This window comes from Tripterygium wilfordii, chromosome 23, assembly GCF_013401445.1.
Source record: "Tripterygium wilfordii isolate XIE 37 chromosome 23, ASM1340144v1, whole genome shotgun sequence".
Lineage (NCBI taxonomy): Eukaryota > Viridiplantae > Streptophyta > Magnoliopsida > Celastrales > Celastraceae > Tripterygium > Tripterygium wilfordii.
In genome coordinates, this window is record NC_052254.1 from 2,520,380 (window position 1) to 2,534,677 (window position 14,298).

The 14,298-nt window shown below is 37.3% G+C and overlaps 3 protein-coding genes across 4 annotated transcripts; 1 reads left to right on the forward strand and 2 right to left on the reverse strand.

Annotated features, from left to right (window-relative positions):
• Positions 1–13: 13 nt before the first annotated feature.
• On the reverse strand, positions 14–5,472 carry LOC119992464 (DEAD-box ATP-dependent RNA helicase 39-like). Its single transcript, XM_038839162.1, has 9 exons — positions 4,880–5,472; positions 4,391–4,486; positions 4,105–4,293; positions 3,799–3,939; positions 2,784–2,924; positions 2,268–2,410; positions 1,550–1,676; positions 1,370–1,418; positions 14–730 (listed from the first exon to the last, which is right to left on the reverse strand). Exons 1-9 carry the CDS (start codon positions 5,408–5,410, stop codon positions 168–170), a joined length of 1,980 nt encoding a protein of 659 aa, XP_038695090.1. The 5' UTR covers positions 5,411–5,472; the 3' UTR covers positions 14–167.
• A 747-nt stretch (positions 5,473–6,219) lies between these two features.
• On the reverse strand, positions 6,220–10,037 carry LOC119993658 (very-long-chain aldehyde decarbonylase GL1-9-like). Its single transcript, XM_038840860.1, has 3 exons — positions 9,878–10,037; positions 9,398–9,706; positions 6,220–7,162 (listed from the first exon to the last, which is right to left on the reverse strand). The coding sequence occupies exons 2-3, from the start codon at positions 9,626–9,628 to the stop codon at positions 6,620–6,622; spliced, it is 774 nt and encodes a 257-aa protein (XP_038696788.1). The 5' UTR covers positions 9,629–9,706; positions 9,878–10,037; the 3' UTR covers positions 6,220–6,619.
• Positions 10,038–10,540: 503 nt separating this feature from the next.
• Positions 10,541–14,113, forward strand: LOC119992568 (THO complex subunit 7A-like). 2 transcript variants are annotated; one of them, XM_038839339.1, is made up of 3 exons: positions 10,541–11,172; positions 13,748–13,881; positions 13,964–14,113. In XM_038839339.1, the coding sequence occupies exons 1-2, from the start codon at positions 10,579–10,581 to the stop codon at positions 13,877–13,879; spliced, it is 726 nt and encodes a 241-aa protein (XP_038695267.1). In that variant the 5' UTR covers positions 10,541–10,578; the 3' UTR covers positions 13,880–13,881; positions 13,964–14,113. The 2 variants fall into 2 exon arrangements, with proteins under 2 accessions (XP_038695267.1, XP_038695266.1); XM_038839338.1 differs by having other exon boundaries at positions 13,748–14,108.
• The last annotated feature ends 185 nt before the right edge of the window (positions 14,114–14,298 follow it).

The window sequence follows — 14,298 nt, forward strand, 5'->3', positions numbered from 1 at the left end:
TACAATCAAAATTAATAACTCTTAAGCTCATGGCAAGAATGAATGGTTTCAAAGAACCAATAATCTACAAGAAACAAGCACCAGTTCTACATAAAAATAGCCAAAACTGGGATATGGTGCATATAAACGTTAAGGCATGCCAATAAGAGGGATTTTTTTTACAACAATTAACTTGACCTCATTGATTCTTTTTTGTTAGATGAATTCCTTCCCCTGAATCCAACAACGCTTAGTTTTGAAGATGTAGTGTTGACGACCTTCGACTTTCTGCCCCCCGTTTGCACTTTACCACTTGAGGGTGCTTTCCTTGAGCTACCCGCACCGGAAAACTTCGCTGGTTTACTTGAGGGTGCTTTCCTTGAGCTACTACCAGCACCAGAAGACTTCACTGGTTTACTTGAGGGCGCTTTCCTTGAGGTACCAGCACCAGAAGACTTCACTGGTCTCGAAACCTTAAAAGGTTTTGACACCTTAACAGTAGCCTTCACATATTTTGCCGGAGAAGAACCTTTACCAGCTTTCACTGATGTGGATTTAGTATTGCTTTTCTGACTTGATACTTTAATTAGTTTAGATGTATTCCCTTTCTGCTCTGTTATCTTAGTCCTGGCAATGTCCCTATGTACAGAATCCACACTCAGAGATTCAAGGCTTTCATTCTTTCTCATCGCCTCTTCAATTCTGGCAGCCAGCATCAAGTCCTTTTTAGCCACCAAACTAGTCACTTTCCCTGCAATAGAAATTAACATCGAGAATCTAGTATTTTAGCCCCACGAGCACTCGCAAAGGTGGTCACAGAATCACAGCACATTCCAAAAGCTTGCTATAATATGAGTAGAAACAGCCTAGCATGTAAATGAAGAAATAGGAATTTAAGGGTTTGAGGTTGTTAAACCCAAATAGTTGCAGGACCAAATTCCTCGACATGGTCCAAATTGCAACTTGAAGGTAGATCTTTACAGTTCCCCCCCCCTGTTAACACCCCTTGTGGCAAGGCTTGACCTTACGATGGATGGTTTCAGCAATTTATTCAATCTTCAGATAGAAACCATACAACTTGACATTGTACACTTCCGGTTAAAGTATTTAAGTAGCAGAGACAGCTACTTGAAGGTTTTTGCCTTCTTTCTGTTGAAGCCTGATTATCCTTTTTTGGGAAAGCCTATGGGTCCTTAAGATAAAATAGACAATATAATTTCTAACAAATGGTCTATTGAGACCTTAAGAAGGATACACTACAAACTTTCTTGCAACTACATGCAAGTATGCAACCTATTGAACTCCCCATGAAACATTCGTATGAAGCATGGACGTTTTATATACAATACTAAAACAATGAAACATTCGCTTGAGAGAATTTGTTGCCTACCTTTTGCACCCATACGAGCAGTTCGTCCAGTGCGATGAAGATAGTCAATCTATAAGGTCAAAGAAAAACTAGTAGTTACACTTCCAGAGAAATAATGACATAGAAAAGTAGGCAAAGAATCATGATTCATAAGAAGTTAAGAACAGATACAAATAGAGCATACATGAATATTCAACTTACTGAGTTTGAGGGGAAATCAAACATTATAACATGATCTACTTCCAAGTCTAGTCCCCGAGCAGCCAAGTCCGTGCAAACCAATGTGGGGCAATCATCATCACTCTTGAACTTCTCGAGATTTTTTACTCTGGGTTTAGAAGACAAACAGATGGGTTAAATATTACAGAAAAGGATTGACGCCATCCAATTGCATAGTCTTTTTATCTTTTCCTATTTTATATTTGGTGCATGAGGAGGTACTGTCTCAAGAATTGGACTATAGAGCCCAAAAAAATATTTTAACAATGGAGGTCTCACCTCAACCTTTTCTTATAACAGTTTTAAAGGTCCAATCTTTAAGTGTTCAGTGGCTCGATTTGAAAAGAACAGCCCTACAGAAAAGGGAAAAAAAATGCAGGTTCCTCTTATTCAACCTGGCCTTAGGACTCCAGTGGTCTCGATTACGCTTTTGTTTCTATTCTTTCTAGTTATTCCATTAAAATTAAGATGATGTTCCCAATTTATGAATATAACATGCATAAAGCACAATTTGAAAGCACTGTGCAGAAAGATTTTAGAAAAAAGAAGATTTTGACAGACATATGAATAGATATTTCATATTTGCCATCAATTTACAGTAATTTCGAAATCAGCTACAAGCCAGAAAAATGGCTGCATTCTGCAAGAAATGCAACACAAAGCATTATTGGCAACAAATAATATCCCGTATCATCTTTACCTTTGTTCTGCCGGGACCTCCCCGTGGTAATTAACAGTGGGAATCTGGCTTTCATCAAGAAAATGATCCACAGCACGGCTAGAATTCAAAGTGTTACAGAAGACCATTACTCGATTTCCTTTGGCTAGACTTGGCTCTAGAACCTGCCTTAAGAACATCAGCGCACATAAATTTCTCAATTTTGCCGTTGTGCTTGTACTAGACAGCAAACATCAATTTTACTTTTCTATTTGCATGTCTAAGTTTTGGCAAACAACACTAAGTATGACCATGTACCCTATAGTTGGCTAGCAATTTAAAATGCTAACTAAACTCCATTGGGAGAGTAAGAGCAATCAGTTTTGTCATTAAAAGCAAATGAACAATCCGACAAGAAGAAACACGTTAACTAGAGAATCCATTTCCAGCGATGACACCACAAAAAAAATCATTATCGCACTAAGATTATAATCATTGATTCTGTAACACAGATCATACCATTTATCAATGACATAAATAAAGATAACAGAATTTAACCTGTAGCAATGCTTCCAACTTGTTTTCAGAACCTGAAAGCTTGATGAAATCATGACGAGCAGATGTGATCTTTTTATGCAAGGATGATGTGCGCAAATGCACTATTCCTTCAAACTCCTCATCAACCAGCTTCTGAACTGCCTGGAACCCCTCTTCAAGGTCAGTTAATCATCTCGAAAATCAAAATCCATGATTTAATCTATAAAGAAACCACCCAGTAAAATAACCCTATCAATTTTTTAGGAGAACAAGCTTTGTTTCAAATAAGACATTATTATCAAGTTCTGTTCCGAGCAAAAATGCTTAGAAGCAAGCTACTTTGATTATGTAGTCGTCTTTAAGAACTCTAGACAGACATGGTTTTACAAAGGCAGATTCATCTCTAAATTGCGTGCCATTATGTACCCCTACGTTTCTTTTAAATGATTTTCTTTAACAAAGACATATCTTTCTTTCAAACTTCACTACTCAGACAAAAAACGAGGGTGCACCGGCGTTAGTGACTCTAAATGAAAAGTTCTTTAGAATATTTTTGTCATTTCAACATCATAGGCATTAAAAATATAACAGGTAAAATATTTTCAGATTATATAATTAAATCTGGGAGCCGTAATTCTAAAGCTACCCGGTTGGCAAACTGCCTGATCTGTGACCCTCAAACGTAAATATCAATTCAAATCCCAAATAATATAAAAAGAAACGTAGTCATGTGAGAGGCACTACCAATATAATAGGAAAAAAATTCCTTTATCAGAAAAAAAAGTCAAACAGAAATGGAGAAGGAGACAGGTGAGGCCATGTTATATGTTAATAAAGTTTGGAATTGCCAAAATGAAGGCAACCTATCATCCCCTTATATTAAGTATACATAATATTAACAACGTCAAGTCACAAGGGTATATAAATTTTGAAAAATCAGTTCTATGGTTAGACCGAAATATATTTTTTACATAGAACATAGCTCAAGAAAGAAAGAATCCATATATTCTGCAAACCATAAACAAAATTTGCATACCTTAGTCATTGTCGCGGTAACTAGAACAGTTTGGAAACCTAACCCATCAGTTTTTGATGCACGATTTTTTAGAGGGCCTAGGAACTTTCTAATTTCAGGACCAAAGCCACGATCAAACATCGTGTCTGCCTCATCCAACACCTATTAAAAGGATTCCCAACATCATGAACTGCAATAGAATTACTGCAGCAAGGAAATATGAAACATACAAATTCACAATTGATGCAAAATTCAGGCATCATGATAGTGAGACATTGAACGCTCGTTGGTGTGAGCAGAATTGATCTATTACTCAATGGAACTCACCACGTATCTAATTTCACCAAAAACCATGTTCCCATCCTCAATGTGTTGAAGAATCCGGCCAGGGGTCCCAACAACCATGTCAATTGGGTTATTTAATGAATCCTCTTGGGGTCGCAATCGGCCACCACCACTGACCATAGTTGACCTGAATCGCGCATGATGGCTGATAGACTTTGCTACATGATACACCTATCATAACAGGATGATTGTTTAATAGTAATCAAATCATGGGTATACAACTATACATAGAATGAGTTAACTAAATAAAAAGCATATTCAAACAAACCTGCTCAGATAGCTCCCTTGTAGGGCATAAAACAACAGCTCTTGGACGCCTGGGCTTCATCAGCCTACCTATTTCTGCTTCATCTCGTCTCAAGAGCTACAACATCAACAAAGCTAAAGCTAATTTAAATACTCAATCCAACGATAACACCATCACGTAATGCATATTATTCGAAAGTGCATATGCAGGGAATAAGAATAAATTACCCTGGAAAATGAAAGCATATAAGTCGTGTCAATTTTCAAAAAACGAAAAAGGAAAGAAGGTACCAATTTGATACTCAGATTTTGGAATGTATACATTACAAAAAAGAAGACAGCTAAAGTCATCCATAATCCATCTCAGCATATTTTAAGTATTCAAATAAATCAAATGCATTATATTTGTATAACAATCTAAATATCAAAGCACATACAAAGCTCAAAAAGATTAAGACCAAGAAACCCATATTCTGAGTCAAACAAAGACGCAAATAAATTGAAAAATCACCTGAACTAAAGGTAACATATAAGCCAAAGTCTTGCCAGACCCAGTATGAGAACCCAAGACCACACTTTTCTCTTGTAAAACAGCAGGAATCCCAATGCACTGAATCTCAGTAGGAACCTCAATTCCCAATTCGCTCACAGCCCCCATTACCTCTTCGCTCAACCCCAACTCCTCAAAACTCCCAACCATTTTGTTCTTCTTCTTTGATGCCTCGTTCGACCCATCATCCCGACTCTCCTTCTCAGCCCTTGATTGCGAGGTTCTGGTCTGCGCGGGGCTTTGAGATGCCTTAAGGTGTTTCTGTCTCAGCCTCTCGAGGAGGATTTCATGCTTGGTGGATTGGACTGCTTCGTCTGGTTCAATCACTGTGGTTGTGGTGCAAAGGGGCCTAAACCCTGACAAAACCCTAGTGGTTCTGCTGGGTAGTCTAAGGAGAGGGTAGAGCTTATGACTGGAAGAGAATAGAAGGGCACCTGAGGAAAGAGAGAGGGTGAGTAGACTTCTTGATGTGCCTCCCATTGCTCTCTGCATCTTTTGGAGGTTTTGTTCTTGCTGCTGCTCAGCCGCGGCTTACTGAATGATTATTTCCGCTCTGGTTAGATATTTGGATTCTTACATTTGTTTAACCAATTCGGTGTCGTTTTATATTTTCTTTTACAATACGTGTCGTTTTAGCTCTGTTTTTTCTTTTCCTATAACCTTTTTTGCATTCTACAAAAAAAAAGAGAGTGAGATGCTAGGGCATTTTCAATTTTTTACACCAAGTCGGAGTGGTTTATAAGTAAATATTCACTCCTTTTGATGCTTTTTCTAGCCTTAAGTACCTTGAGTGATGACCAAGAAGAACAAAGTCGTGCAGGCTAAGGCTCAAAGCAAACAACCATTGTTAAGTCTGATATAACTCAACCCACAAGTGCATGGAAGTGTTAATACTAAAAATCTCTCATTGGTGTGGTATAATCCAATTGAGTGGTTTATAAACAAATGTTCACTCCCTCTCATGCAACCGATGCTTTTTTTTGGGTCTATGTCATAAACGATGGCTCGGAAGAGCAAAGTCGTGCGGGCTCAGACCCAATGCAAACAATACCATGCAGACTCAGATCCAATGCAGACAATATAAAAAAGAATTTGAAATGCTATTGAGTCTCAATCTTCAACTCTGAACATTTCTTAACCTTCAAAGTGATCAAGATTTTGTATATAATATGTTATTTTCTACAGAGGAAAACTGGTACAGAACATGTTTTAGCTGTACAAACATAGGATGCTGGATATCCAAATTGTTAATAGAGTTCAAGACTTGAACCCTATCACAATCCAATAGTTATCCACCTTCAAAAGAGAACCACCCAACAGCAATTCCATATATAGTCAAATCACAGAAGTGAAATTCTAATCTCTTATAATAACTTCAACCCCATTACAATCTCTTCAGACACAAACATCTACATATGCAATTCGTGAGATAAATATGCCACATTATTAACAGTCGAGAACAGCACAATTACAACCGATATAGCGGGTGAATTACTCTAAACAACTGTGCGGAATACTTCGTCAAGCAACTACAAAAGGGATGAACAGCCAAATGAATTCCTGCTAAAAGCCTAGGATTGAAAGCCTGAAAAGCAGAATAAATTTAATTCAACTTCACCAGTATGGGTCGACCTTGTCCGAAAAAGCATTCAAGTGTTAAGGTGTGAGCTCCGGATAATACAGACATTACAATGTGAAGCGCTAATCTTTCTTTATCCTTGCCTCGTAACCCCCTTCAGGTCGTTTTACAAGATTGTAGGGCATGTGTGTTCCAAGAAGTCTGTCCCATATGGAGAAGAAAGGCTGAGAATAGTTATACTTTGTCCCTTGTAGTTGATGATGGATGTCATGATAAGCAGTGTTGTTCTTGAAGAATATGTGGAAGATATTGCCAGGCAACCAAAGTCCACAGTGATCATCAACAGTTTTAACCACAGCAAAGCAGAAGAAAATAACTGCTGTTCTTGCCGTCATACCTGAGACGAGAAAAGAGATAGCCCCTCCAAGAGTGTCGAGCAAGAGACCCTCAAGCGGGTGATTGTAAAGGGCACCAATTGCATAAGGGACCACCAGCCGATGATGCTGGGAGTGGATATGGCGATATAGGAATTTGTTCAGATGCATATAGCGGTGCACAAAGTACTGCCATGTGTCCATGACAAGCATTGCAATAATGATCTGCACAATTTGAAACGGAATGGATGGCTGAACTGTCACCCCTGAAGCATCTGCTGTTGAGGTCAACTGTAGCAAAAGCACCAAGATAAGGCACAAAAAGTTAGGACACTAACTACACAACAAACTGCAAAAGACACAATTACTATATTCACAGAAAATTAGCAGTGGATTTAAGTTCATGCTTTGAGTAATGATTGGCAAGTGGACGGGTCACAAAACGAATACATATTTTTACATCATCTAATCCACATACCTTTTCTCTGCAATTTGCAAAAGGAAAACTACCATTGTTGCGACGGCTTACTACACTTTAAATATATCATGTTGCACCCATACAAAACTGGGTTGCCTGTATATTTTACCCAATTCCCACAAATTCGACATGAAACAGATAATAGACTTAAGGTTCACTTGATGGTTATTTTCGCAATATGGAAAAACCAAGTGGCCCTCCCCACAATATATCTAAATAATGAAGCCAATGACTAGTGCTATTGATCCTGAGAAAGAAATATCAGGCATGTATCATACAAGAGCACAAGAGCCCAATATTGAGACTGATAAGTACAAGAAACGAAAAACAATGCAAGAGTCACCATTTATTGTTTACATTTTCATCCCTATAAAAATTAAGTTGAGCTCAATCGTGCACAAGAGATACATGGGCTGACTTGTATTATTTTCATATTTTTGCTCAGCAGAACAAAAGGAAAGTAATTCCACAAAAGCATTGTTAGGAGGAAGAAACTTTCCAGTAGTTTTATGAAAAAGCACTGACCCAGATAAATAGTTCATAAAACAAGAGATTATTTTTGGCATGATTTTGGATAACAAGAAATTATTTTTTGACGGAAAGTTTCATTATGTTTGGAATGATTTGTTGATGGTTGACCATGTTTCGGGAAATAGAGAAGATCATGATCATCAACCAAGAAAGTTAGCAGGTAAATGTAATTAATTTATCTTAATGTATGATCCGACATCTTTCAGACCTTATTCAACCATTTCTTTTAGCTTATGTAAATGTAATTAATAGTTTTAAATTGCCTGAAAAACTTCCTCGAGACAGACAGTAGTTACATGATGGCAAGCTGCAAACTTGAATTAATGAAAATATTGAATAACTCAATAATAGTAGAAATAAATTAGAAGGGATGAAATTTTCTTTATTTCATGCAATGAACACTAGGCAATAGCTAAACAATGCAACTAAAATTGCTCAGTCTCGGAACATCTCTGCTAGCTGACCACAGTCGAGTAATCTATGAGTACATACATGTGTTCTCTATTCCATTCAGTTTAAGTGAATGGAGGAACAAAGGAAATTCATCAATATGATGGGTATTTTCCAAAATCCCATTTAAACATTCAAAGCTATTTGATACACATCTACATTGCACAGAAGCATTACCATGCAACAGAAAAACATCTTATCTGGCCAAACCATAAGTTAGGGGGTAAAAACGAAAATACACACACATTAATGTCCAAAACTAACTTTCCTAAATTTTCTCCGTTCTTTTTTTTATCTTTCTGTATGAGTATGTGTTGTTGGGGATGATGGAGTTAAAGATTCTTTGCTTAGAATATCAAAGAAAACAATTCTTTCACAGGAAATGCCTAGTCAGAAAATTTTCTTTACTCAGACGCAGTCCTTCAGTCAAAGAACTACTAAATCAGTATATGTCAGCAGCAAACTAATCAATATGCAGCAATTTTTTTTACATCATAGGGCATCAACCTCCTGCAATTTTTCACACCCATGAAGCCCCTTTGCCATTTTCAAACTTTTAAGTCTAAAATCATCAATATTCAACAGTGACCCATACATCCTAAACCTTGTGTGATAACAACCATGATATGAAGGAGTTCACACTTAGGCCAATGTTAGAACAAGGACTTGATCATGGCATAACTTATAGAAAATATAACTGAATCAATGGTACCCAAAATGGGTTATGAAAAACTACAAGGAGAAAAATTGATGATTCTTATGCATGCTAATCGTTGATTATATTTGAAAGGCTATGGTAACAAAGCAGCATATACTATTTAGGGGAGTTCAAAAAATCTCAAGATTTTTATAATCAGTGTCACTGCTATACCATGTTTATGCAGGATTATTAACATGTTGACACACCTCTAACTCCTAGATATTGGTAAATTTATTTTAATCCACATTAAAACACAAGTGAATTGACATCTGCACCACAAAAATTGACATAACACCATGAATCACAATATAATAATAAATCAAATAAAAAAGGAACACAAGCAATTGTTATGGGTTCAACAACTAACCCAGAAAAGCACTAGAGCAACTATGGCCTGGACAAGCTGTTGAAGCAAAACACCCTTAACCACCATGGCAAGCGGCACTAAATTCTTCTCTTCCTCCTCTTTACTTGTATGCAATCGGTACTTATCCAAAGGGGGCAGCAACTGATAAAACCCGGCATACAACCAGTAGATAACAATTGGGAAAAAAGTACCCATAGTTTCGTCGCTCACATATCCTTCCCAAAAAACCATTTTGTAATCCAAATTAGAAAACCAAATAACTCAACTTAGCTCAAAAGTGGGATTTCATCGAGCAACTGAATTTTCAACCTGGAATGGATTAAAAAGAAAGGAAAAATCAGGAATCGGAAGCAAAAACCTAATCCGGCAGATGCTTCAAACGGGAAAATTTTCTTTATCACAGAAAAAGCCAATCTTCGATGGAGAAATTGAAGCCTAACAGATACAGTAAATCAAAAGGAACAAGGTTCGATGACTTACAGGATCGCGAGGCCATGAAAAAGGAGAATATGATTTTTCGTCCTCCAAATCTGCTCCCACCTTGTATTTCGATCAACAAATATCTCTGATCGATAAGCGGGAGAACAAGAGGCGTTGAACATTGTTCATTACTGATAAATATCGTCTTATATGAATCTAGGCTAAAAGGCCTGGCAGGCCCTGAACTATGGGGGAATTGAAAATTCCCCTCCTAAACTATGAAAGAATGGAAAATGCCCCCCTAAACTATATAGAGTCCCGATGTACGCCCGTCAATTAGGGTGACAAAACTTTATCCAGTCAATCCAAATGATCGAATATTATTAGATCCGAAATAAATTATACACAAAATTTTCATCTGATTTAAAATAAAGTCAGACTCCAAATATATAAATCTTATCCAGACAAGAATTATGTTATTGTCCAATTTATTTATTGGATTTAAATCAATCTAAATTTAATCAATTAAATAGGTTTAAAATCCAAACCGGATTAGCATCCGAATATATAAACGTTTTGTAAATACTTGATGTTGTTTGATCCGAAACCCATTCGAAATTGATTTTTTTTTCACCACCATCGCCAACTTTTAACTTTTTACACAGGACCCACCTAATATGTTTACCCATTTACTTAAAAAAATAAATTAAAATGGTGCAACGAATCCATTAGCCGAGTTCGGCGAAAACAGAACGTGAGAGATGTCGATACGGGGAAGAAGAGTCTCCGGTAGGGCTGAAACGGTGGCATCGAACTACGCATTTGGACCTCTGGAAGATGACGTAATCATAAAGCAGAGGCTTCTCACTCGCACCACCACCACCCGAGGCGAACCGCCATTGAAGAAGCTTCAAAAGAAGTTCACGTCCTTCGCCGTTGAGACGAACAAGGAAGAGGACAACTACTCCGACTGCGCAAAACTGGCTAAGGCGTTCTTACAGGAGATGTCCACTTTCGAGATCCCGCTTCTCAAGAGTAGAGCCGTGATTGATGCTAATGTTAGGGAGAAGGAGAATTTTGACGAGCTCAAGGACGAGATTGATAAACAGATTTTGCAGGCGCAGGTGGACATTCGAGACCTGAAGAAGCAGCTGGAGGAGAGTAAGATTGAGAGGCAGCACAAGGAGGAGTGCGAGGCTATCAGGAGATTGGTTGCGATGCAGCCACCAAGGTCAGAAACACACAAGTCTATAACAAAGCTAGAGAAAGAAATTGCTACATTAGAGGCTGACAATACTGCTTCTTCGAGGTTGCTCGAGCTTCGGAAGAAGCAATTCGCTCTTTTGCTTCATGTGGTATGTTCGTTATGCTTATATTACATACTTGCTTGATATTGATCACCGGTAAGCATAGTCACTATGGTTTCAATTGATGGTCTGATTACTAGCAAATGCAGAACTTTGACACGGTACTTGAGGTTAAGTTTTCAAAGCTGGCGATATAGGAATATACTAAGGATTTCATTATGAGTATTTGATGATTCTCGGAACTAGTCAATATCATGGTTAGCACTTAGCACTTCAGATTTGAAAGGTCTAGATACCCCCAAAGTTTTTTTTTTTTTTTGAAAGCTTTATGGAGCACAATCTTCACTATAGACTATTTGCAAAAGAGAGAACTAATTCTCACCAACAGATGTGTTATTTATAAGTAAGAAGAAGAATCTATCAGTATACCTTCTTCCTTTGCACCTGCAGAAGATAAATACAGACTACAATATGTGTCGTCATTGGCATGATGGGATGATCAATAGTATTATGACTTTGGAGTTCATTACTTGGGGACTGCTATGGAAAGACAATGCAAAAAGGGAGATCCTGCAAAACATTCTGATGATCACTTGTTGGCTTATATGGCCAAAGAGGAATAGAAGGATTTTGTTTTGAATGGGGACTGACTTAGACATTTTCATTGTTAATTGGCTTACAACTACGAACTCCGGCTTTAAAGGCATCGTAACACCTTCCCAAGAACAATTACCCATGCTGTAAATTAGTTGCTGCACTTTGTTTCTAGGCTTTTGTTTCCTTTTGTTCTTTGTATCTGTTTCACTTGGCTTCACCTAATTGGTTCCCTTTAACAAAGTTTCTTTTGCATTAGGTAAAAAAAAATATTGTGTACAAATCTCCCACAATGAGCGGGTGTATGCACACCTTACTCCCACATAATATGTGAAGAGGTTATTTTCAAGAATTGAACCTGTGACCTCGAGATTGCAGCTTTGCAACTCTACCACTGTGCCACAAAATTTAGATGCTTGTTTGGTAGAGCGATGTGTTGATATGGAGAAGCACTTCTTTTTTTAATGAAAAAGTTTATCTTGCTAATGCATTGTGCCCGTGGTATCGTTTTAAATTTTTAATTATGGTAATGTCTGGTCTTGATGTGATTTTGTAAAAAACTAGATTTGACTAGTGTTGATATTACACTTATTGCTAGATAATATTGTACTCAGTTCAGTGTTAATTTCGTGTCTACTTCAGAGCAGTTTTGGTCTTCACGATGCGTAATCTCTCTCTCTAGTGGTAACAAGTACTCCTCCCATTAACAACTTAAAAAACTATAAGTTTCATTGGCCTACATTATGGTGGTTACATCCATAAGCATCTAAGGTCTTCATATATATGTTGCTTTTCATCTCTTTAAAATAAGCTTTGTGGCTCCACTTTTGTAAGCACACATCTGTAACTCAATAATCATCTTAATTACTAGTGCCATGGTGGGGTGCAAATGAGTTGGCTTGGTGTAAACACTTCCATCTAGGAGACTGGTTTGAGTCAGCAGCAAGAAAAAACCTGGGATTTTACTGAAGCTTGTGGTTTGGCTACTTCGAATGCTCTAGATTCACCTGTGCAAAACATAGGGTTTCCCTTTTTTCAAAGTAAATGAATAAATTTGGTTCTGATGTTCATTGCGAAAGTGATTGCACCCTTTGCAATTGGTTTGGTGACAATAGTATCATCGGTCAAAACATTTTGCGTGCAATAGATGCTGCTTTGCAGATACTTGTAATTAGGGTATTACCTTCTTGGTATCCACCCATCATATCAGTATAGTTCTGTGTTTGTCAGAAAAAGTGCTGAGACTTTTTTCCCCATTTTTCCCCTCTTTCTTTTGTTTTGATTGCGTTAAGTTTGTTATCAGTCCATAGGAAATCCTGGAAAAAATTCTTTTAGAATAACTGCTATCTATTGCATCGAAAATTGAAGACAAGATCATGAAGGGCCAGAAACAGGGCGTTGGGTACTTTTCATGGTATATTCATATTACCCTTGAACAGCTCAGTCTCCATGTAATTCACACTAGTTCTGTCTCATAAGGCCCCCTTTATTTAAGTTCACAAATGGTTTACAAGCCATATGCCCTTAATAGGAACCCAAAAGCTCCTTTGTTCTTTTTTATTTTTACATAGTTTTCTGCAGATATTTTCTTTGTTATTCTTCAGATAGGCCTGTCCTACGTCAAAGCACTTCACGTCATGCATCTAATTGTAGCACTGTATTCGAACACCGAACACATCTGAGTTGGCGATTCTAAATCATAGCATTTTTGATGCATTTTTACGCTTTGGTTGCTCTTTTGAAGCCGTTGAATTTCGTTGGTTTAAGATTATATTGGATGAACACTCTTCTCCCTTTACCTTCCATCATCATGGTCAATGACTGGTGTCCAGCATTGTTATCTTTAAAAAGTGTTTGTTGATTATAATTTTCTTAGTATTCTTGAAATGGATGGCAACGGCAATTTTCTTGGCAATGCAATGAAATTTGAATTTGAAGACTCTACAGTTAGACCGCCTTATATGATGACTTGCTACTTTTTAGATCAGTGCTAACTTTTCTCATATTGGTTTATGCAACTTGGCTGCAGGTGGATGAACTGCAAAATACTATAGAGGAAGATCAGAAGAATTTGATCGAGGAAATGAGAGTGGCAGCCGAAGAGCTGAAGAGTGGGATGGAGGATGCTAGTGGTGGCTTAGAGGCAATGGTTGTTGATTAGTGGTATGTATGTTGCATGCCAGTTTTGTAGTTGAATATGGTTGTATCTTCAAGTTTTCAATTCCTTTTCTTTCTTATTCTGTAGGGGCTTTTTTGTTTCAGACTCTCAATGTCACTACAAATTTCTCTATTGCTGTGCAATGCTCATAGGTCTGAAGGATTGTTTTGCAAATGTGATGTTAATTGTCGTAGTAAGAAAATATGAGGTTATTAATTGAAGAAACTACCAATCGTAGAGATTGTGAGAATTTTAAAAATTGCTTTTAGATTACCATAAATTATCATTACTTACTGCTTTGATAGAAAAGTGCTTTTTAATTTGTTCTTTGTATTATGTTATCACTTTAGTAGGTGTTAAGATAAATTTGACAAAAAATTAATGAGAAGTTAAAGAAGCTGTATTTTATCATGGCAATTAGA

Bases quoted from the DNA above. Each gene is read 5' to 3' on its own strand.
- LOC119992464 (XM_038839162.1), bottom strand. From the start codon at position 5,410: ATGCAGAGAGCAATGGGAGGCACATCAAGAAGTCTACTCACCCTCTCT. The intron at 1,677-2,267 runs GTAAAGATGATA...TTCTAAACCCAG, and splicing joins GAGGTCCCGGCAGAACAAAG to AGTAAAAAATCTCGAGAAGT. The intron at 731-1,369 runs GTAGGCAACAAA...TTTCTATTGCAG, and splicing joins TGCTCGTATGGGTGCAAAAG to GGAAAGTGACTAGTTTGGTG.
- LOC119993658 (XM_038840860.1), bottom strand. From the start codon at position 9,628: ATGGTTTTTTGGGAAGGATATGTGAGCGACGAAACTATGGGTACTTTT. The intron at 7,163-9,397 runs GTTAGTTGTTGA...CTTTTGCTACAG, and splicing joins TTGCTCTAGTGCTTTTCTGG to TTGACCTCAACAGCAGATGC.
- LOC119992568 (XM_038839339.1), top strand. From the start codon at position 10,579: ATGTCGATACGGGGAAGAAGAGTCTCCGGTAGGGCTGAAACGGTGGCA. The intron at 11,173-13,747 runs GTATGTTCGTTA...ACTTGGCTGCAG, and splicing joins TCGCTCTTTTGCTTCATGTG to GTGGATGAACTGCAAAATAC.